The sequence below is a fragment of the Lithobates pipiens genome, unplaced genomic scaffold (assembly GCF_037356315.1).
Source record: "Lithobates pipiens isolate NorthernLeopardFrog02 unplaced genomic scaffold, aLitPip1_a1.2 Scaffold_13, whole genome shotgun sequence".
NCBI lineage: Eukaryota > Metazoa > Chordata > Amphibia > Anura > Ranidae > Lithobates > Lithobates pipiens.
In genome coordinates this window covers 135658632-135682243 of record NW_027507718.1, presented here as the reverse complement: position 1 = coordinate 135682243, position 23612 = coordinate 135658632, and the positions used below count along the sequence as shown (strand labels likewise).

The window sequence follows — 23612 nt, the reverse complement described above, 5'->3', positions numbered from 1 at the left end:
ATGTGCAGTGACCTGTTAAAGTGATTGTAAAGGTTTAACCTGTTGCTGACCAGCCACCGTCATTATACAGCGGCAGGTTGGCGCGGCTGTGCAAACCACTGTAGGTGTACGTCGGCCTGTTTAAGAGCTGTGGAAGGTGCCCACGGCGTGACGCGGGAGCCGATGAGCGTGGCCGGCTCCCACAATGTCTGCCTACCATCCGCGTTCGCTCCACAGAGAGCCAGAACTGAAATCTGTCAATGAAAACAGACAGATCCCCGTTCTGATAGGGGAGTGAACAGGAACAGCGATCTCTCTCCTCCTCCAGTCAGTCCCATCCCCCCACAGTTAGAAACGCCTCCCAGGGAACACATTTAACCCCTTGATCGCCCCCTAGTGTTAACCCCTTCCCTGCCAGTGACATCTACACAGTAATCAGTGCATTTTTATAGCACCGATCGCTGTATAAATGTCAGTGATCCCAAAAAAGTGTAACAAAGGGTCCGATCTGTCCCCTGCAATATCGCAGTCCCCCTAAAAATTGCTGATCACCGCCATTACTAGTAAAAAAAAAAATACTAATAAAAATGCTATAAATATATCCTCTATTTTGTAGACGCTATAACTTTTGCGCAAACCAATCAATATACGCTTATTGCGATTTTTTTTTTTTTTTTTTTTTTTTTTTTAGCCAAAATATGTAGAAGAATACATATTGGCCTAAACTGATGAAGCATGGATCCAGCAGCCTCACAGGACAAGCAGGAGAGAATGGAAACTCCTCCTACAAGCTTTAACCAGTGCTCGGCTGAACACTGATAGAAGACACAAAACTGCTATATCCTGCTGATGAGAAAAGGTATTTAGCAGTTCATATTTACTAACTGTATTGCATTTCAATGTTCTGTGGGAGACCAGATTTAGTGACAACAGGGTCTTGGGTTAAGTAACACTTTAACCTTTTAAAGAAAAACTAAAACAAACATGCTATACTTACCTGCTCTGTGCATTTTGCATAGAGCAGCTTCGATCCTCCCCTTATGGGGTCCCTGCCGGTGCTTCTGCCCCGTCCCCGTGCTGAGTGCCCCCATAGCAAGCCACTTGCTATGGAGGCACTTGCGCTTACTTGCTCCCAAGCTCTGCTCTGTGTATCCATAAGACTACTGCTGTGTCTGAGCCAATGAGGAGGGATAGAGCCTCTGATCTCGTACACATTGCTGGATCGAGTTGGGCTCAGGTGAGTACAAGTGGGCGGGGGGGGGGGGGAGGCTGGGGGTGGGTTGCTAGGGAGCTGCATACAGAAAGTTCTTTACCTTAATGCATACCTCCCAACACCTATCAGAAAAAGTATGCAGGCATAGGACACACACCCTGTCACGCCCCCTTAAAGGAGAATTGTACAAAAAAACAAGATTGGTTATACACACAAGTGCTTTTTTTTACCACTACTATTCCTTTATATTGACTTTTGGAATTTACAAATGCAGCAATTTAGAAATCAGATGAAAGGTTTAGTGCTGGAAAACACTTTTTGATAGATAAAAAGTGCATTTTATATACATCTATATGGATCAGACCAAAATGAGGGACAAATGAGGAGGAATGAGGGACAGAGAGACATTGCTCCAAATCAGGGACAGTCCCTAAAAATCAGGGACAGTTGGAAGCCATGCCTAATGCATTGAATGCATGATATGAATGCATGAAATGATAACTACTTTACTATGGGGGTTATTTACTAAAGGCAAATCCACTTTGCACTGAAAGTGCACTTGGAAGTAGAGTCACTGTAAATCCGAGGGGGGCATGCAAGGAAAATAAAAAACAGCATTTTAGCTTGTACATGATTGGATAATAATATCAGGCATAATGCTCCTACTATTTCCTTATCCTCAAAAAGGTCTCACAATGTACTGTATATTGGCACCTGATACTTAAATTGCAGGTTACAATGTCAGTATTGAATTATGAGACAATTATGAAAGAATTATAACATTTGAAAGCTTACTTTAAAAAAATAAAACAAAAAAAAAAAATGATGTGCATGTCTGAGGGATATCGTTTTTCAGAAATCTTCAAATCTTAAGAATATATTTGCAGACTGCCCATGAATGCTCATGGGAATGCAGATAAATCTTCAAATCTTAAATTATTAAACAGTGTCTTTTTATTTAATGCTATTGAAAATGTATAAATATGTTTATCAATGGTGTCAACGGTTTCCATTATTAACCAAAACACTCTCTAAATTACAAATATTGGATGACCAATATCTATATTGGATCTATGTAAAGGTGCTCAATCTTTTTTTACAGTGCTTTCCTATACTAGGGGCATGAATCCATCATTATCTTGTAATGCTCCTAAATCTAGATGTACAGGGCAGAGAAATGGTTAAGTAACATTCATGAACTATCATAATGAAGGTGTTCTTGCTCCAGTGGCTTGGAACCCGCAGGAGAGGGGCTGATGGGTGTGTTTGGGAGGGAGGTGATGAGATAGCATACGGATAAGCTTACACATATTGGAACATCCTCAGGTCACATTACCATGATGTGACCTACAGGATAACTGAAGAGCATCCTTGACAAGAAACCCCTGTTTATCAACAATTGCATCTGATTAATGAGCAAAAACCATTTGCTATTTTTTATACATTTTCTATAACCCATAAACGTTACCTCTGTATGGTCTTTTGAGTTTTCTGTGTATATTTTATTGCTTTACAAGAGCTTTGAAAGGGAAATAACAAGGAGAAATAACATAGGCGAAAAGCTGACATTGGATAAAATGGGAGAGCACACAGAAAGAAAAACACCAATGATTGCAGCTAAGGAAACAGGTAGGTGAGCATGTATTGCTTGATACTACTATGTAACTTTTTTTGTTTCTCTGCTCAAACATTTTTGGAAGGTATCCAGTCATGTAAAGCAAAGTTTAAAGTAGACTGATTTAGTTTGGTTTCTGATTGAGTACTGTAAAGAATATGTTTTGCACCGATTTGTTGCTAGAAAGAACCAGGAATATATAAGTATCTAATGTCTCCTTCAAATAATATTAACTATTCTGTTTCCTCCATCCTATATTCCCAAGTACCTCCTTCATTATGTAACTCTTGCAACATCTTCTACTACAGGTCCTGGTCCAGGTCGTTACAACTTGCCGCCAACTGTAGGGTTTGTAGGTCATGATTATACAAAACATTCCAATCCAGCTTATTCTTTCCACGGACGACCAAGCCATTCTGGTGCGTATGATCTTTATGAAATCTCTGTTAAATTATTGTAGGTAAAAAGATAATTTCACTAATTCATATCAATGTTTACATGTAGTTACTTCTTTATTTTTCCATGTATGTTCTTGAAGGTTACAACATCGATTTAATGGTGTAGTGGTTACAATTATTGACTTGCAGTTCTCCATTCTTGGCCTGGAGTCAACCATAGCTTTACTTTGCATAGAGTTTATAGATGCTGCTGTGTTTGCATGGATTTTTACAAAGTGCTTCCCTTCTAACATAATATTAGGGTAGTTTAGATATTTTTTTAACAGGTAATAATATGCTTGAATGTTTGACCTTAGGAACATTAGATTGTAAGCTCCACTGACTCTGTCGAGGCACTGTAAAAATATATATAATTAGTACTCCTTTTTATTTATTTCCTACGTATATGTTTCCAATGTATTTCTGTATGTTATTTCCTTGCTTTCCAATAGCTCATGTTAATGATTCCAGCCCGGGACCTCGCTATTACGTGGAGCCATGCCTGACACGCTTTGGCAGAAGTGCTGGACCTGCTTACTCCATTCAGGCTCGGGGAAAATCAGCTGGTAGGTCCAAACAACACTAAACATTCAGTCTGTAACTTAAAAGCTTTTTTAAAACATAAAACAATATTCTGAGTTCATGGGTGTAATTAGAATTTAAAGAGTCCATAGAAAACTCCATCCAGCAGAAAAAATGCTTAAACACCCTTATTAATACAGTGATGTAACACAGGCCTTACCTACATAATGTGAGTACTATTTTCCATCATATACATATATAAAATAGATAATACATAAAATACAAACGGGCATATGTTCTTTGTCAGCAAACAGCGTGGCTATCCCAACTGTTTGTTGCTGTTTTTAACTTGGATCTTGTAAGTGTTACTTTATCTTTTTAATAAATGATGGTCCATCAGAATTATGCTATGGTGAGTTCCCTTTTCATTCTGGGCAACATCTGAGCAACATCTGAATATTCTGAGCACTCTGGTGGAACCTCCTAGCTCGGGAGATCCGCGCTGTTTGCTGACCATATCTCTAGGATCCTATTGAGGCATGGTTTCCTTTCTGTCCTCGATAAAGACCCTGGCCGGGTTATTGGCCTGTAAGCATACATAGCTTGCCTTGCGGTAAGCGTGCATTCTTTGTGGTGCTGACACTTTGTGGTGGAGGAATTGTCACTATCAACATTTTTTTAATACACCTGGTTTATGGATTTCTGTCAAGGACAATTTTTTTTACTGATGAACAGTCATATCACTGATAAACTTTATTCCACATTCATTATTTTGTTTGATTAATATCCATTTCACCTATATTATCCTTATGTATATATGTTAGCACTTACTATTACTTATTACATGGGATGTTGTTTTTGTGTCTCTAGAATGTCAACCTGGAGTGGTGATCCCACTCTTGAAGAAAGGGAAACATAGGGTGTATTCCAGCTTAACAGCCTGCGGGTAAAAACATTTGCCAGAATACTGTAGAGAGAGCCCCACTTTTTTTAATCCTATTATACAGGAGGAACAATATGGATTTCATCCTGACTTTGGAATGGTGGACCAGCTCTTTTCAATTTACAGCTATGTGAGGGGGCATGGAAATTTGGTAAACTAGTCTAAAAGTACCTTGTGGACTTGCAAACCCATATACCATAACCTTATACCAAGATATATTTCCAGGATGTGCTGCATATGCATGGATTAACAAGCCCACTTTTTTCAAAATTTCTGGACTCTGCATTTATTCAGTGTTGTCTTTACATACTTTGCATCAAGACAAACCTGTTGAGGGTTAGGCTAAGGCAGGCCATACATGTTTCGAATCTCAGCCAGTTCATCAGGAACCGGCTGAGATTCAAACCTTGTATAGGCAGGCTGAATGTACCAAGTTTTTCGATCTATCAACTTAGGTACAACCAAAATGCTGGGATTTACCTGTGATTATCAATAGGACTGCTATAACCTCTAGCAATAATCACTATCTTCTCCCGGCGGGAGAGTTTTCCCCACTCCCCTGTCGGTAGAAGACAATGGCCTGACATGAGGGTTTTCCACATCAACACTGTCTGTGTTGATGGGGGAATTTCTTTCCTGCAACCTGTGTATGGCCCACCTAAGGTGAAGCTGAATCTTGTGTCTATTACTTTTCCTTATATTCATGGATAGGATATGAAGGTGCAGGGACTGACAAATAGTGTTGAACTCTGAAAATGTCATTATCCTGGTCCCTCTTGCTGTTAACTTTATAAAGTGCAACATGGCACAAATGAAGAGCAGCACCTTTAAATCTGAAACCACTTTCTTAGGAAGGACTTACTGAATAAATTCACTTTCAGGCAAATTGCACTTCTTGTTTTTGTCTGTTTGTACTGATCTTAACGATCCCACCCTCTCCCTCTCAAGATGGTTGCAGCCTTCGTCATTTGTTTTACATTCAGCGGTGAAAGGCTCCCTCTTCTGGCCAAGCCAGGAGATGGAAGTACGGTAAAAGAGCTGCCATTTTCCAGAATGGGGAGATATATATTCAACGTGAATGAACTCATACATCCATATAAGTTGCACCTACAAGGTTATTATATTACCCATCCCAGCTTTAGGGATTCTTACAGAAAAAGGTGCAGAGCAAAATCTAACCACACACTAAACAAAACAATTGAGACCAAAAGCCTAAAATTGACAGTCCAGCACAGAAATCAACAATTCCTCTTTTATTGCAACACTTACATGTCTGGAACGAGCTAAGCCATTCTTCCTAGGTTGCTAAGAAGTGCTTGCAAAGCTTTTTTTTTTAAAGCTTTGCAAAGGCTACCATGAAGCACCATTAATGCTTGTCAAACAGTAGCGGTTGTATAGTCAAAATTTGAACTTTCACCTACAGGTAAGCCTATAATAAGGCTTACCTGTAGGTAAAATAAATATTTCCTAAACCTGTATGGTTTAGGAGATATTCCCCTCGCAATGAGCCGCTGACTGCAGCGGTGCATGCACACAGGGGATTCTCGTGTGGAAGCCCCTACAGACGCCAGACCCTGCTGGAAAGGAATCTCCCGCACACATGCGCAGGAGTGACGACATCGCGGCTCCGGCAAATCACAGCGCCGGAGCTGCGATACCCAGAAGACACGCCGAGGGAACATGTCAGCTCCCTCGGCGTGGATCGGGTCAGATGTCGGGGCCTCGTTCTAAGGTAAGTATTTCATAATGAGCTAGTATACGGTGTATACTAGCTCATTACGCCTTTTGCCTTACAGGTGTGTAAAAAAATAAAACAAAATGTCAGCAGATATACAACCGCTTTAACGCTGAGAATCACTGGACATGGTTTTGATTGTTACAGCCCAAATAAATAAAGCCTAATAGCAAAGTTTTGAAGATTTTTCAATTTTTTTTTAAACCACCTCACAAATTTGTATTTGGTTTTGTTTTGCTTTTTTATGTTTTTTCATAATGGGAGAGTTGATCCAAACAAAAGACTATTCTGAACAAAGTCTGATTATTTTATATCACACAAAGTGGACAAGCAATGCCAACCTGCTGCTAACAATGCAAACAGAATATTGGCATGCATTAAAAAAGGGATTAACTCCAGGAATAAAGCGATAATTCTCCAGCTCTACAAGACTCTGGTCCGGCCTCATCTAGAGTATGCTGTCCAGTTCTGGGCATCAGTTCTCAGGAAGGATGTGCTGGAAATGGACCGAGTACAGAGAAGGGCAACAAAGCTAATAAAGGGTCTGGGGGATATTAGTTATGAAGAAAGGCTGTGAGCACTGAACTTATTCTCTCTGGAGAAGAGACACTTGAGAGGGGATATGATTTCAATTTACAAATACCATACTGGTGACCCCAAAATAGGGATAAAACTTTTTTGCAGAAGGGAGTTCAATAAGACACAGGGCCACTCATTAAAATTAGAAAAAAAGAGGTTTAACCTTAAACTGCGTAGAGGGTTCTTTACTGTAAGAGCAGCAAGGATGTGGAATTCCCTTCCACAGGCCGTGGTCTCAGCGGGGAACATCGATAGTTTCAAAAAACTATTAGATAAGCATCTGAACGATTGCAACATACAGGGATATACAATATAATACTGACATATAATCACACACATAGGTTGGACCTGATGGACTTGTGTCTTTTTTCAACTTCACCTATGTACTACTATGTAACCATGTAAATACACAAGAAATTTGAATTCCAAAACATTTTAAACACTGCTGCGCTTATTCTGCAGATAAAGCCTATATTTTACCAATATGTTATGCAGCTTTGTGGACTTTTATGTATCCACTAGATGGAGACACAATACCGCAGTACTGCTGCAGCTACAGTATTTTAAAGAGAAAGAACAGTGAACACTTGTTATTGTTACACTTGTTATTTTTTTGCTAGGTTTATCTTAACCACTTGAGTACCAACCTATATATACCCTTTTGTTACCAGGTCATTTTTAAGTTTTTAGTGCTTTAATATTTTGGCACAGGTCCCTCTGTCGGCAGGGGCAACATATTTTTATTTGTTCCATTTGGGATTCCCTGGGGTTTTTTTTTTTTTTCCCCTCTCTCTCTCCTCGGTTCTATAAGTCCCTCACGGGATTTAAGGCCTTGGAGCAGAGGGTTGTTGAGGGGAATCGTTTTTGTAATATTGTTAGTTGTTTAGAAGGGGAAAAAAAGAGGAAAAGAAAAAGGAAAATTCGCAGGAATGCAATGTGTATCATTGGTTAAATTAATAAGTTTTTGTTTTGTAAATTGATTTGATAAGTTGATCTATGTAATTATTATTTATTTATTTATTTTTTGTGATCTTTGTCATGTATTCCTGCAGAGAAATAAAGTATAAAAAAAAAAAAAAATATTTTGATCAACAATTACTTAGGTAATAGTGTACCCAAATACATTTTTGAGACAGACAAAGATTTAATTTGGTTGCTTTTAATAACTACTCTTTTGTATGTGGTGTGTGTGTGTGTGTGTGTGTGTGTGTGTGTGTGTGTGTATATATATAAAAAAATATATACACAAAATCTATAAATTAAAACAATTACATAGTTACATAGTAGGTGAGGTTGAAAAAAGAAACAAGTCCATCAAGTCCAACCTATGTGTGTGATTATATGTCAATATTACATTGTATATCCCTGTATGTTGCAGTTGTTTCTTGAAACTATTGATGCCCCCCACTGAGACCACCGCCTGTGGAAGGGAATTCCACATCCTTGCCGCTCTTACAGTAAAAAACCCTCTACATAGTTTAAGGTTAAACCTCTTTTCTTCTAATTTTAATGAGTGGCCACGAGTATTGTTAAACTCCATTCTGCGAAAAGTTTTATCACTATTGTGGTGCCACCAGTATAGTATAGTATTTGTATTTGTATATTGAAATCATATTCCCTCTCAAGCGTCTTTTCTCCAGAGAGAATAAGTTCAGTGCTCACAGCCTTTCCTCATAACTAATATCCTCCAGACCCTTTATTAGCTTTGTTGCCTTTCTTTGTACTCTCTCCATTTCCAGTGCATGCTTCCTGAGGACTGGTGCCCAGAACTGGACAGCATACTCCAAGTACTTTAAGCAAGACCAGAGTCTTGTAGAGCGGGAGAATTATTGTTTTATCTCTGGAATTAATCCCCTTTTTAACCACTTGCCGACCATCCGCCGCAGTGGTACTACGGCAGAGGGGCACGGCTGGGCGAAAAACAACGTTATGTAAAGTCGCTTCCCCCTGTGGCCACTATAGCACTGATTGCTGTATTAATGCCAATGGTCCCAAAAATGTGTCAAAATTGTCCGATGTGTCCACCATAATGTTGCAGTCCCAATAAAAATAGCAGATTGCCGCCATTACTAGTAAAAAAATAAATTATAATAAAAATGCCATAAAACTATTCCCTATTTTGTAGACGCTATAACCTTTGCACAAACCAATCAATATGCGCTTATTGCGATTTATTTTTATTTTTTACCAAAAATAATAAGAAGAATACATATCGGCCTAAACTGAGGAAAAAAATTTTTTTTTATATATTTTTGGGGGATATTTATTACAGCAAAAAGTAAAAAAATTATGCGTTTTTTTCAAAATTGTCAACGTCAGTTTTGTTTGGGTGCAACGTAATTGTCAGTTAAAGCGACACAGTGCTGAATCGCAAAAAGTGCTCTGGTCAGGAAAGGGGTAAAATCTTCTGGGGCTGAAGCACTTAATGCATGCCAATATTATGTTTGCTTTGTTAGCAGCAGCTTGGCATTGCGTGCCATTCCTGAGCCTATCATCTACTAGGGCCCCCAGGTCCTTTTCCCTCCTAGATTTCCCAGAGGTTCTCCACCCCAGTGTATAGATTGCATTCATATTTTTGCCACCCAATTGCATTATTTAAAATTGTTCTACATTGAACCTCGTTTGACATGTAGTTGCCCACCCCATTCATGTATTCAGATATTTTTTTCAAGGTTTCCACATCTTGCAGAGAAGTTATTGCCTTTCTTAGCTTAGTATCATCTGCAAATACAGAGATTGAACTGTTTACCCCATCCTCCAGGTCGTTTATGAACAAATTAAATAGGATTGGTCCCAGCACAGAACCCTGGGGGACCCCACTACCCACCTCTGACCATTCCAAGTAATCCCCATTTATCACCACCCTCTGAACTACCCCTTGTAGCCAGTTTTCAGTTCATGTACTCACCCTATGGTCCATGTCAACGGACCTTATTTTGTAAAGTAAACGTTTGTGGGGAGTGTTTCAAATGCTTTTGCAAAATCCAGATACACCACGTCTATGGGCCTTCCTTTATCTAGATGGCAACTCACCTCCTCATAGAAGGTTAATAGATTGGTTTGTCAAGAACGTTTCTTCATGAATCCATGCTGATCACTGCTAATGATACCGTTCTCATTTCTAAAATCTTGCATATATTCCCTTATCATCCCCTCCAAGAGTTTACATACTATTGATGTTAGGCTAACTGGTCTGTAATTCCCAGGGATATATTTTGGGCCCTTTTTAAATATTGGTGCTACATTGGCTTTTGGTTCCTGTGATGTGTCATGAGGATAAACATTGCAGTTTTGGTTACTGAAGCTCCCGATTCCCTCGTGAAGACTGAGGAGAAGAATAAATTCAATACCTTTGCCATCTCCTCATCCTTTGTAACCAGATGTCCTTCCTCATTCTTTATGGGGCCAATATGGTCTGTCCTCCCATTTTTACTGTTTACATACTTAAAGAATTTCTTGGGATTTTTTTTTGCTTTCCTCCGCTATATGTCTTTCATGTTCTATCTTAGCCACCCTTATTGCACCCTTACATATCTTGTTGCATTCTTTATAAAGTCTGAATGCTGATGATGATCCTTCAGCCTTGTATTTTTTAAAGGCCTTCTCCTTTGCTTTTTATGCATTTTTACATGAGAGTTAAGCCATAGAGGACTTTTGTTCGCTCTTTTAAATTTATTACCCAATGGGATGCATTGGCTAATGCTCTTATTTAATATGCTCTTAAAGGAAACCCATCTCTCCTCTTTGTTCTTTGTTCCTAAAATGTTATCCCAATTTATGCCTTCTAGCAAGGTTTGTAGTTTAGGGAAGTTAGCTCTTTTGAAATTCAGTGTCTTTGTATTCCCCTTATGTTTCCTGTTTGTGTGGTTTTGTCACGTACCTTACAGCGGAGTCAGACTGCTGGGGGTGGCCTCTAGCACGGTTCCGGTCTCCACACCCCTGGAAGTGGCAACAGGAAGTGTGGAGGCAGCGAAAGGGTGCAGGTGCCTGCGGCTTGGAGATGCAGACCTGAAGATACTTGGTCCTCCCGGATGAAGAGGCGTAGGCCGGTCACTGGTGGAATACAGCGGCAGCCAAGCAGGTGTGAGGAAGACACTGCACGTCAGGAACAGGCTAGGTTGGCAACTGGCAGGCAACGAGGTACACAAACGGAAGGCAGGTGCGTAGACAGGGGCAAGCAAGGGGTCTGGTAACGTGCTGGCAATGAGGTACCAAATCAGGAAGCAAAGCCGAAGTAGGAAGTCCAAGCCGAGGTCAAAAATAGTCCAGGAAACAGTACACAGGGATGATCCGAAAGAATAGTTGAACAAGCCGGTAGTCAGGAACAAGGTTACAGGTACAAGAACGATCAGGTATTCCAGGGACAGGCTGAAGACGATCCAGCACTGGTATCAAGTCAGGATCCTGTTTATATAGGGCGAGATGTGCCCGGATTGGTGGACGTGGCCGTGCGTGCGTAATTACGTGCAAACGTTCGGTTAGCGCGAGTGCGTCCACGTGTTCGTATTGGCGTGCGTCCGTTCGTACTGAAACTCACACACCTCTGACACCGCACATGATCCTTGGGACGAATGTGAACTGATGCTACACGGGGATGGATCTTCACATGGTGAGTTCTCTGACAGTGCCCCCCCTTAAGGGCAGCCTCCGGATGCCTCTTCGAACCAAACTTTGAGAGCGATGAAAGGCCCGTATGAGCCTCTGGGCATGGAGGTTTGCTTCGGGTTCCCAGGAATTCTCCTCAGGACCAAAGCCTTTCCATTTAATTAAGTATTGGTTTTGTCCTTGGCGTTTCCTGTAATCCAAAATGGCTTCGATTTCGAACTCCTCCTCCCCATCTACCAACACAGCTTCTGGAGGGCCTATCTCATGACCTGGAAAGGAATTGGGTACATCAGGTTTAAGTAAAGAAGCATGGAACACAGGATGGATCCTGAATGAATCAGGAAGTTCAAGTTCATATGCCACTGGATTGATTTTCTTTTTAATTGGAAAAGGTCCCAAATATCTGGGTCCCAATTTTCTAGAGGGACATACCAGTTTTAGGTTCGCGGTTGAAAGCCATGCACGATCACCAACCTTTAAATCCAATTCTCCCCTTTTCTTCTTATCGAAGAATCTTTTATTGTCTTCTTGTGCTTTGGCAATGGTTTCCTTAAGTACCTGATTGTTGGTAACAAAGAAATTTAGCCTATCCTGGACAGCTGGTACAGGAGAATCCACTACAAATGTTGGCAAAAAAGAACGATGAAAACCATAATTAGAAAAGAATGGTGACTGGTTCATGGTAGAGTGAGTAGAATTATTGAATGCAAATTCTGCCAAGGGTAATAATGAAGCCCAATCCTCCTGGGAAAAGGAAGTGAAACAACGTAAATACTGCTCCAACGTCTGATTAGTACGTTCCGTCTGTCCGTTGGTTTGGGGATGATAGGCTGAAGAAGAATTCAATTTGATACCTAGTGCCTCACACAATGACTTCCAGAATTTTGACGTGAACTGAACTCTACGGTCAGAGACAATATCACTGGGAATTCCATGGAGCCTAAAAATTTCTTTAATGAATATTTTGGCTGTTTCAGTCGCAGATGGAGTTCCTCTCATGGGAATGAAGTGTGACATTTTAGAAAACCGATCCACCACCACAAAAATGGAAGAAAACCCTTCAGATGGAGGAAGTTCAACAATGAAATCCATTGCGATTTTATCCCATGGTCTTTCAGGAATGGGTAGTGGTCTCAACAGTCCCCACGCAGGTTGGGCAAGAGTTGACATAGTCCCTACAGTCCTTTGCAAGATTTGGCCACCAGAAGTGTCTTTGAACTAGATTCATAGTCTTGTGACCCCCAAAGTGACCAGCCAGAGGATAGTCATGGCAAACCTGTAGAACAGAAGTGCGGAGATCTTGAGGGATGAAAAGTTTGTCTTTCTGCCAGAAGAGACCATCCTTCTCTTGGAGGTTTGTATCTGAAGGGATTAACGTTCCTTGGGAGGACTGACGAACCTGTAATAAGAAACTAGGTTGTGTTAATAAGAAATTTCCAGCTTGCAGGATAGTGTCCGGAGGAGATGAGACTTCAGTTTCTGTGAACATACGGGATAACGCATCAGGTTTACTGTTTTTGGATCCTGGTCTGTAAGTTATATGAAAATTAAAACGAGAAAAGAGATGGCATTTTCTGATGCATCCACTTCCAGGGTATAAGGCAGAGCAGGGTCAGGACGTTTTAGTATTGGGGCAGATGTGAACAGTCCTTTTAATTTATCAAACGCAGCTTGAGCTGCAGCAGTCCATTGAAACCGACTTTGTTTTCTTGTGAGTTGTGTGATAGGTGCTATAATGCTGGAGAAATTCTTGATAAATTTTCTATAGAAATTAGAAAACCCAATAAAACGTTGTACCCCTTTCTTGTCGGTTGAAGGTGGCCAGGATAAGATGGCTAAAACCTTCTGAGGATCCATTTCCACACCCTCAATCGATATCACCAGGCCAAGAAAGTGAATGGTCTGGTGCTCAAACTCACATTTCTCGGCTTTGGCATAGAGTCCGTTTTGCCTCAGTCTGAGAAGAACCTGTTTTACATGGTTACGATGTGTTTCTAGGGAGTCTGAAAATATCAAAATATCATCCAAATAAACGATCACGAACAAATCCAAAAAGTCCCTGAAAATATCGTTAACAAAATGCTGGAAAGTAGCTGGTGCGTTGCAGAGTCCGAATGGCATGACCAAATACTCAAAGTGGCCAAAGCGTGTCCAAAAAGCCGTTTTCCACTCATCCTCTTCACGGATTCTGATCAAATTATAGGCCCCTCACAAATCTAGTTTTGTAAATATTCTTGCCGACCGAAGTCTCTGGAATAATTCCGGAATCAATGGAAGGGGATAGCGATTTTTAATCGTTACCTTGTTCAAGTCCCTGAAGTCCACGCATGGGCGGAGGGAATGATCTTTTTTCTCAACAAAGAATATTCCAGCACCGGCTGGAGAAGAGGAATGTCGGATGAACCCCTTCTTGAGATTCTCATCAATATATCCTTTGAGGACCAGAAGTTCAGGTTCCGATAAGGGAAATATCCTTCCGAAGGGAATTTCAGCTCCTGGCAATAATTCAATTGGGCAATCGTAAACCCAATGTGGAGGAACAGTGTCAGCCTTTTGTTTGTCAAAAACGTCTAGGAAACTGTGATATGTAGCTGGGACCAGTCTTTGAGCCTCAGATATGGGCTCTGAGCAGGCAAGAACTGGGACCAAGTGGTGGGAGATCTTGAGGCAGTTCTGAAGGCAGTAAGCGGATTGAAAAACCACTTCACCAGTCACCCAGTTTATTTGAGGATTATGGGCTTGTAGCCAGGGCATTCCCAGAATGATTGGAAATAGAGGTGAAGAAATAACGTCCAGGTGGAGTAGTTCCTGATGGTTGCGTAGTATGTTGGCGGATAGTGGTTGAGTCTCATGGGTCATGGGGCCAGATTTAATGTTTGATCCATCCGCTAACCGTATGGAGAGTTGACGTTGCGTGGGTATCAGAGGTATATTATGTTGAAGAACAAGTGCATGATCAATGAAGCAGCTGCAGGCGCCAGAGTCAATTATAGCTTGGACCTGGAGTGTTCCTTCTGGAAGCTGTAAGGAAATGGAAACAGCGATGTGAATAGATTTTGTCAAAGGCAATGCGTTGGGTTCAAGAGATGAAGGATGGAACTTACGGGTCTTGTTTGGGCACATATTTGCATAATGACCAGCTTCTCCACAATAGAGACAGAGATTGTTCCGACTACTGCGCTGTTTTTCTTCTGTAGATAACGGTGAATGAAGCAAGCCTATTTGCATTGGTTCTGGAGCTTCAGAAGTGGTAACAGGTGTATGAGATGAAGGAATGGAAGGATGATTCAGAACTTTAGGCAACATCCATGTTGGATGAATTTGGCTGATTCTCTCAGATCTCCGTTCCCTGAGACGACGATCAGTTTGAATTGACATTTGTATTAGGTCCTCCAAAGAACTGGGAACTCCGACATGGGCCAACTCGTCTTTTAGAGCCTCGGACAGTCCAATGCGGAACTGATAACGGAGGGCGGCATCGTTCCACTGAGTATCAGAACTCCACCTCCTGAAGTCCGTTACATAGTCCTCTACAGGTCTGTGACCCTGCTGAAGGGCATGGAGACTGGCCTCTACAGTTGTGGCACGCTGAGGGTCATCATATAACTTAGCCATCTCATTTAAAAAAGAGTCCATGGTATCAAGCAGAGGGCTGCCTGTTCCAACAGGCGGTGAGCCCAGGTTTGGGGTTCGCCCTGAAGTAAGGAAACAATGAATCCCACCTTTGTGCTTTCCAGGGAAAAAGTACGAGGCTGCAGCAAAAAATATAATTGGCAAGCGTTCTTGAAGGCGCGAAATTTGCTGCGATCTCCGGAAAACCTCTCTGGGGTAGGAATTTGAGGTTCTGGGGGTGGCACCACTACTGCATGTACAGATGCTGATGTTGCCAGAACGGAGGATCAGGATGCTGTGGCCCCTTGGAGAGCAGCGGTGCTTGGTGTTAATGACTCCACTCTCTGCCCAAGTTGGTGATAACCATCTTGCAGGCCCTGGACTGCTTGGGTGAGGGTGGAAATTTGTTGGCACAAGGCTTCCAAAGGTGAGGCCCCCCTGTCAGACTCCATTTCTGGCTGGATTGTACTGTCACGTACCTTACAGCGGAGTCAGACTGCTTGGGGTGACCTCTAGCACGGTTCCGGTCTCCACACCCCTGGAAGTGGGAACAGGAAGTGTGGAGGCAGCAAAAGGGTGCAGGTGCCTGCGGCTTGGAGATGCAGACCTGAAGATACTGCGTCCTCCCAGATGAAGAGGCGTAGGCTGGTCACTGGTGGAATACAGCAGCAGCCAAGCAGGTGTGAGGAAGACACTGCACGTCAGGAACAGGCTAGGTTGGCAACTGGCAGGCAACGAGGTACACAAACGGAAGGCAGGTGCGTAGTCAGGGGCAAGCAAGGGGTCTGGTAACGTGCTGGCAATGAGGTACCAAATCAGGAAGCAAAGCCGAAGTAGGAAGTCCAAGCCGAGGTCAAAAATAGTCCAGGAAACAGTACACAGGGATGATCCGAAAGAATAGTTGAACAAGCCGGTAGTCAGGAACAAGGTTACAGGTACAAGAATGATCAGGTATTCCAGGGACAAGCTGAAGACGATCCAGCACTGGTATCAAGTCAGGATCCTGTTTATATAGGGCGAGATGTGCCCGGGTTGGTGGACGTGGCCGTGCGTGCGTAATTACGTGCAAACGTTCGGTTAGCGCGAGTGTTCGTGTTCGTATTGGCGTGTGTTCGTGTTCGTATTGGCGTGCGTCCGTTCGTACCGGAACTCACACGCCTCTGACGGGGACACCGCGCATGATCCTTGGGACGAACGTGAACTGCTGCTACACGGGGACGGATCTTCACATGGTGAGTTCTCTGACAGATTTATACTGAAGCTAATTGACCTGTGATTGCTGTAACCTAAATTGCCCCGTATTTCCACATCCGTGATCAGGTCTGTATTGTTTCAGAGTTTCATAGTTAGTAAGGTTGAATAAAGACACCAGTCCATCCAGTTCAACCTGAGTGAATGTCTACAATTGTCCCTATCCCTGTACATTGCACACTCACATCACACGTCCCTACCCTCAAGGAGCCCACAATCCAAGGTCCCCATTCATATACTAGGGCCAATTATGGACAGAAGCCAATTAACCTATCTGCATGTCTTTGGATTGTGGGAGGAAACCGGAGTACCCAGAGGAAACCCACACAGGCACAGGAAGAACATGCAAACTCCAGGCAGGTAGTGTCGTGGTTGGGATATGAACCAGTGACCCTTCTTACTGCTAGGTGAGAGTGCTAACCACTACTGACCAGTAATGCTTTATTTTTAGTTGGTGCGTCTGCCATCTGACCCATAAAATTGTCCTGCAAGACATTTAGGACTTGGCGAGCCTTAGGCCGCGTACACACAGGCGGATTGTCTGCCCAACTTAGTCCGCTGAACCGTGTTTCAGCGGACAATCCGCTCGTGTGTGGGCTTCAGCGGACTTTTTCAGCGGACAGTCTGCCGGACTTTGTCTTTCGGAATTTCCGTAATTTTGTCCGTCCAAACTTGGTTTTGTCCGTCCAAACTTGGTTTCAGCGGACAGTCCACTCGTGTGTAGGCAAGTTGGACGGACTAAGTATGGCGCAGGCTCAGAAAGGATTTACACGGCCGAAGGTTGCATTGCAGTGTATTGGACGTCGTTTTTCTAGTCCCGTCGTACGTGCTGTACACGTCATCGCGCAAGTTTTCAGCGGACTGTCTGTTCATCGTATGTGGTCGAGTCCGTTCATTCAAAATTTGGACGGACTGTCTGTCGGATTGTCTGACGAACTTAGTTGGGCAGACAATCCGCCCGTGTGTACGCGGCCTTAGATGAATACACGGTTCCCTCCACTCAGTCTATGTCTGGATAATTAATATCCCCCATTATAATAACACTTCCCATCCTTGCTGCTAATCCAAATTGTGATAGGAGATCTGTCTCCCCTTCTTCCCTCATGTTAGGGGGCCTATAGTATATGCCCAGTATTATTTTTTCCTTAGCTTCATCTCGTTGGAGCTCTACCCATAAGGATTCCACCTCCTCCCTAGCTCTGACCTTCTCCGTCATCCCACTGTCACACTAGTTGTCTCTGATTGGTACAGGTTTTCTCAGCGGTATTTCAGTAATTCACTGCTAAGAGATGAAAAGCACAATGCTTACAGTTCTAATTTATTGTATACAGTCATTTTCCCGTTTATTTGTTATCGAGAGATGTAGGAATGGGCTATGGAGCTCATGTCGGTTAGTGAGGGGAGGCTCCCACCATCCCTGCTCTCCCAACAATTTCCCGGTAATTTGGGGGAAATCGGCTACTGGCCACAGAAGGGTCCAGTGAGGTGGGGAGAAGGGGGTGTGTGCCTGCTTGATTAGTGTATAACCCTGACCAGGGTAGTCTAAAGGTCCCCTTTCTTACCTGTTACCCATTCCACTCCAACCTCCTCCCATTTTTGACCCCATAAATTATGAGACCACACCTTGCTTTGGAGTAAAATGGCCATAACAGCCTTTATTACAATACTCAAAACACTCCAATCAAAATATATATATACATCCATATATAAATAACCAAACATATATAAATATAACCATATACATATAATCATAACACACATCTGGTAACGAATAGCATATAGCTAACATGCCCAGTCTGGTGATCTCTGACGGTGACCCATAACTTTTACCAACCAAACAACTCACTGCGGTACCCACTTCCAACTTTTCCAGGCCTCCAGCTGTGACCGCTCGGAGACAACCTCCGCAGTCATAACCATAACCGTATTCCCTCTAACGTTCAGGAATACACCGGAGGGACCCATAATAGCAATGGGCCCCCCACCCCTTATCAGATGACTTCTGATTTACCGCCAACCATCAAAGACCACCAGACACACACCGCCAGCATCCAATTCCATCCGTACAGCTGTCATGACATCCGATCAACGCCACCTGAAAAAGAAGAACAGAAACAACACCGGCATACCCCAAAAACCCTAAAACTAGGGAGGGAGGGTGGGAAAAACTGCTTCCCCTCTCTGTCCCCTCCGTCGAACTGACCTTTTGCTCCGCCCCTCCACCTTTTAAAGGGCTCCTCCCCCATCCCTCACAATCTCCCCCCAGTTTTAACACTTTAAGGCCCCATTCCTGAGCATTTTGTAGCTTGAAGCCTGAAGCTACAAAATGGTGGAGGGGAAAAAATCTATTATTCTCAATGGAGATGGTTCACATTTCCACTTCAAGTTGCTTGAAGCCGAACGCCTGAATCTCAAACAAGTTCTGAACCCTTTTTTGTCACTCGAATCGGGCAGATTTGGGCGTTTTTCTTCTTTTTACATTGGTGACCTTTTGCCCTGCACAAAATCGTGGCAAACGGCACAAAATCGCAGTAAAAACGCTGCAAAAAAATGGCATAAAATTGCGCGATTTTCTGCCTGAAAACGCTATACTCAGGTGTGAATGGGGCCTTAGAGTCACTTTAGCATACCTCCCAACTTTTTGAGATGGGAACGAGGGGCAGTTAGTAGCAAAAGTATGTAGGCATAGGACACACCCCCTGCTATGCCTCTTTAAGAATTATACAAAAAAATTATTAGTTAAACCCAAAAGTGCTTTTTTTTTTACCACTATCACTCATTTTATACTGGCCTTTGGAATTCACAAATGCAGCAATTTAGAAATTATATGAAAGGTTTAGCACTTGGAAACATTTTTGGGATGGGAATGAGTATATTTTATATACAACTATATAGATCAGACCAACATGAGGAACAAATGAGGAGGAAAGAGGGACTTTGTTCCAAATCAGGGAAGTCACTTGTAATCAGGGACAGTTGGGAGCTAAGCTATAGTGTTACAGCTTTTAGAAACTAATAGTAGTAATAGGCAAATCAGAAGTTTTGGCTTTACTCTAAATTTTCTGCAAGCTTGCTTCAGGTCAGTGATTATAGCTGGCCATAAATGAACCGAATTTTGATCCATATATGTGCACTGTGGTTGTACAGAAGTTAATCTACCGACTAAAATCTGTACAATAACCCTGTCAGGTTTTCCCTGCTCGATCAACACCTCAAGCTAAAGCCTGCAATGCGTATCAGTGTATTTTGATGGTGAGGAAGCTTCCCTGCTGTCAGAATACAAGAGGTCAGTGTGGAGGATTCCTCCATCCACCTAGAATGTGTGGATGGGGGAATCGGGCCAATTTTTTTACATTTAACCTGCTGATAGAATGAAAACAACTCACATATGTACAGGCTGCTTTAGAAAGCACCAGTAGGAGACAGCCAGGCCACTGGCATTTTCAGGAGACGTAAAAGGAGCCCACATATTTCACTTGGTACAATGTTACCTGTTTTGTTAACAATAAATAGCCCTCCGGCTGGGTTGTCCTTTTAGATAGCACTGGTATGTACTGTATGTATGGTTTTGGACATGTTGCAGTCAGTCAATACTTTACCAATGGATAGATTGTAATGTTACTGTTTTAAATGCACAAACCTGTAATATAATACATTGGACTGCTAAGAAATATGACTATGAGATGTCTGTATGACTCATTCACTGTAATCGCTGATTTATTTTTTTACAGATAATAAGGAAGCTGTACCTGGTCCTGGAGTTTACAGGCCTGAGAAATGTATCATTCCAACCCATCGCAAACCTCCCTCATACTCCATGGGCTCCAGAACCCGTTACAGAACAGTTGATCAGGTTCCAGCACCTAACACATACTCCCTGCCTCCAGTTCTGGGTCCAAGAGTTGCAGGGAAAGCTTCTGCCCCAGCTTTTACTGTGTCTGGCCGGACACGTCACGGAGGGCATTCTGAAGATTTGGCTGTTACACCAGGTCCAGCTCACTATCATCAAATAGATAACAATACCTTCATGAAGAAAGGTCCAGCTTATTCCATGCTTGGACGACATCAAGTTCCAAAAACACAGTTTACTACCCCAGGTCCTGGAGCTTATAGTCCTGAAAAGGCAACAAACAACAAAAAACGAGCACCTGTGTTCTCAATGGGTGTTAGGCACTCTGAGTATACCACACCTCTCATCATAGAAGTATCTAACTGATCCTTCCCCATTCAATTACTACTTTGAAAACAGAGAATTTACTACATTTCTCCAAAGCTAAGACCCGGTTCACACAGGGGCGACTTGTCAGGCGACTTAGCTGCGACTTGTCAGGTGACTATGGAATCGCTCTAACAGGAGCGACTCAAGTCACTCTGACTTAGAAAAAGGTTCCTGTACTACATTTGGGCGACTTGCATTGACTTCTATACAGAAGTCATTTTGCAAGCCGCTGCTGAAGTCGTGTGCAGGTCGCCTCTGAGTCGCGCTGCAAGTCGTGCTGCCTCTGTGTGAACGGCACAATAAAAAAGATGAAGAACATAGTAAACACAATCTGGTTAGCTGCTATGTGTTATGGTATGTAGAGAATAGAATGTACATTTTTAAATGTATTTATTGTGGTATTAACCCCAGACCAAACATGTAATACATTGCAGCATACCAATCATTGGATGTGGTGGGTGTATTTGTTTACTTTTTTTAAGCTTTTTTCCCCTCTGGTTTTCACCTGTTTATTTGGCCAGTAGCACACCTCCTGTATTAGAATGCCCCTACTCTGGATGAAGGAGCACAGGGGGCGCCTTTGGATGGCAGCATCGTCATTCTGGGGAGAGGGAAATGTTAGATGGACTAGCAGATTTAGATAAACAAACAAATAAAAGCTGAACTTTCTCTTACACTGCTTTTACACAAGCTGTTACAGTAACTTTTTTCTGGATAAAAGTCTTACATAAAAAAAAAACTGATCATTTTAAGTGCCCCGTCAGTGATAAATGGTTTTCAACACTTTGATACATTTGGAGGAGAGCTTGTTCTGTTGAAAAACAACAGACTGGCTTCCAGCCACACCAAGTGCAACTAAAGGAAAGAAAGCCTTAAAAAGAAAATAAATGCAGCCATCACATCTAAAAATTGGTAAGTTGCAATATAATAAATATTTGCTTTTGGGTTTAATACCACTTTAAAATTTTCACATTATTCAGTAACTCATATAGCCCTGTTTCACAACATAATGCAGCATGCAAAACTAAAAGACCTGTTTACCTTTCCAAACTGCTTATAATGGTTAATTTTTGATTGTCCTTATTATAAAAATAACAAAACTATAACAAAACCACCCCTAGAAATGTTAAAGCGGTAGTAAACCCGCAAATTATTATTATTTTTTTTTAAACCTGCAAAGCAAAAGGCATAATGAGCTAGTATGCACCGCATACTAGCTCATTATGAAATACTTACCTTAGAACGAGGCCCCGACATCTGTCCCGATCCACGCCGAGGGAGCTGACATGCTCCCTCTGCGTTTCTTCCGGGTATCGCGGCTCTGGCGCTGTGAGTGGCCGGAGCCGCGATATCGTCACTCCCGCGCATGCACGCGGGAGATTTCATTCCGGCCGGTCGGCCACTGCCGGATTTTCAGGCCGAGAATCCCCTTGTGCGCATGCGCCGCTGCAGTCAGCGGCGCATACCGAGGGGAATATCTCCTAAACCGTACAGGTTTAGGAGATATTTTTTTTACCTACAGGTAAGCCTTATTATAGGCTTTCCTGTAGGTAAAAGTTAAAAATTTGAGTATACAACCACTTTAAGTAAGGTCAATCTACAAACAAAGACTAGATAATATCAGGCTTTTTATTTTTTGCATACCATACCTTGTTTTTTTCTTTTTCTGCCCATTCTTCTCATGGTGGCAATTTTCACGAAGGGCAGATGAATCCGTCTCTTTACTTACATATGTCAGGAACTTCCCAAGCTGCAGCTGTCAGGACAGGGTTATATCACCAGTGCCTCACTCAGCTAGAAAGTGGAAAAAGAGTAATTGTAAGTAAGAGCACAAAATGTTTGTTTAACCACTTGACTTCCAGGTCAATTCTGACACCTCTCACATATGTGCTTTCGTTTTTTGCTAGAAAATTATTTAGAGCACCCAAACATTATATTTTATTAGCAGATGCCCTACAGAATAACATGATATTTACACAGCGTTTTTTCAAATGCAATTATTGGGAGAAAAAAAATACACTTTGATGCATTATAGTGTACACAAACACTATATAATGGCAATTTTTTAAAATAAAAGATTATGTTATGCCAAGTATATAGATACGCTTTTGTTATGCTTTAAAACTGCGTACACCCAGGGAACGGCACCAAACTACTTTTACCTAAAAATCTCCATAGGCAATGTTTTAAAAGCCTACACAGGTTACTAGTTTAGAGTTAAGCCTCGTACACACGATCGGATTGTTGGCCAACATAACTATGGACTTTTGTCCGAAGAGCGTTGGCCCAAACTTGTATTGTATACACACGGCACACAATTGTTGGCCAACAAATACGAACGTAGTGACGTACTACATTGTTTTTCAGTTCTTTATCGCCACCCTTTGGGCTCCTTCTGCTAATGTTGTGTTAATTCGCACTTTTCATTTTTCACTTTTTAGTTAGTTTCTGAACGTCAACGAGACATGTTGTGGAATCGGAGGAAATAACGTGTTATTTATTATTGGCCTGGGTGTTATTGCTTTGACATTATTTTTTTGTTTGAATAACGATTTGATTTGTTATATTTTCTATATTTTTGGATGCATAGAATGCACTTTTTGGTTAAGTTCTATTGGCAGATAGCATGTCTAATTTTATTTGTTTTCTTTTTTTTAATGCACAATAAAAAAAATTGTGTAGAATAATACTTGGCTATGTGTTTTACTTCAAATGAAAGTTTGGGAGTAGGCAGTTACATTTAAAAAAATCTAATTTTATAATACAAAATAAATACAAAAATAAAATTGAAAAAGGAACACCAACATAGTTGTATCTTTGATCTTAAAAACTATGGGATAATGGTGTTGTGGTAACTTGCCCAAATTAAAAAAAAGAAAAAAAAGCATATTAATACTATTCT

At 41.9% G+C, this 23612-nt stretch overlaps 1 protein-coding gene across 1 annotated transcript; it reads left to right on the top strand.

Annotated features, from left to right (window-relative positions):
• Nucleotides 1–2466: 2466 nt before the first annotated feature.
• On the top strand, nucleotides 2467–23397 carry CIMAP1D (CIMAP1 family member D). Its single transcript, XM_077475616.1, has 4 exons — nucleotides 2467–2821; nucleotides 3116–3226; nucleotides 3697–3810; nucleotides 20223–23397. The coding sequence occupies exons 1-4, from the start codon at nucleotides 2770–2772 to the stop codon at nucleotides 20705–20707; spliced, it is 762 nt and encodes a 253-aa protein (XP_077331742.1). The 5' UTR covers nucleotides 2467–2769; the 3' UTR covers nucleotides 20708–23397.
• The last annotated feature ends 215 nt before the right edge of the window (nucleotides 23398–23612 follow it).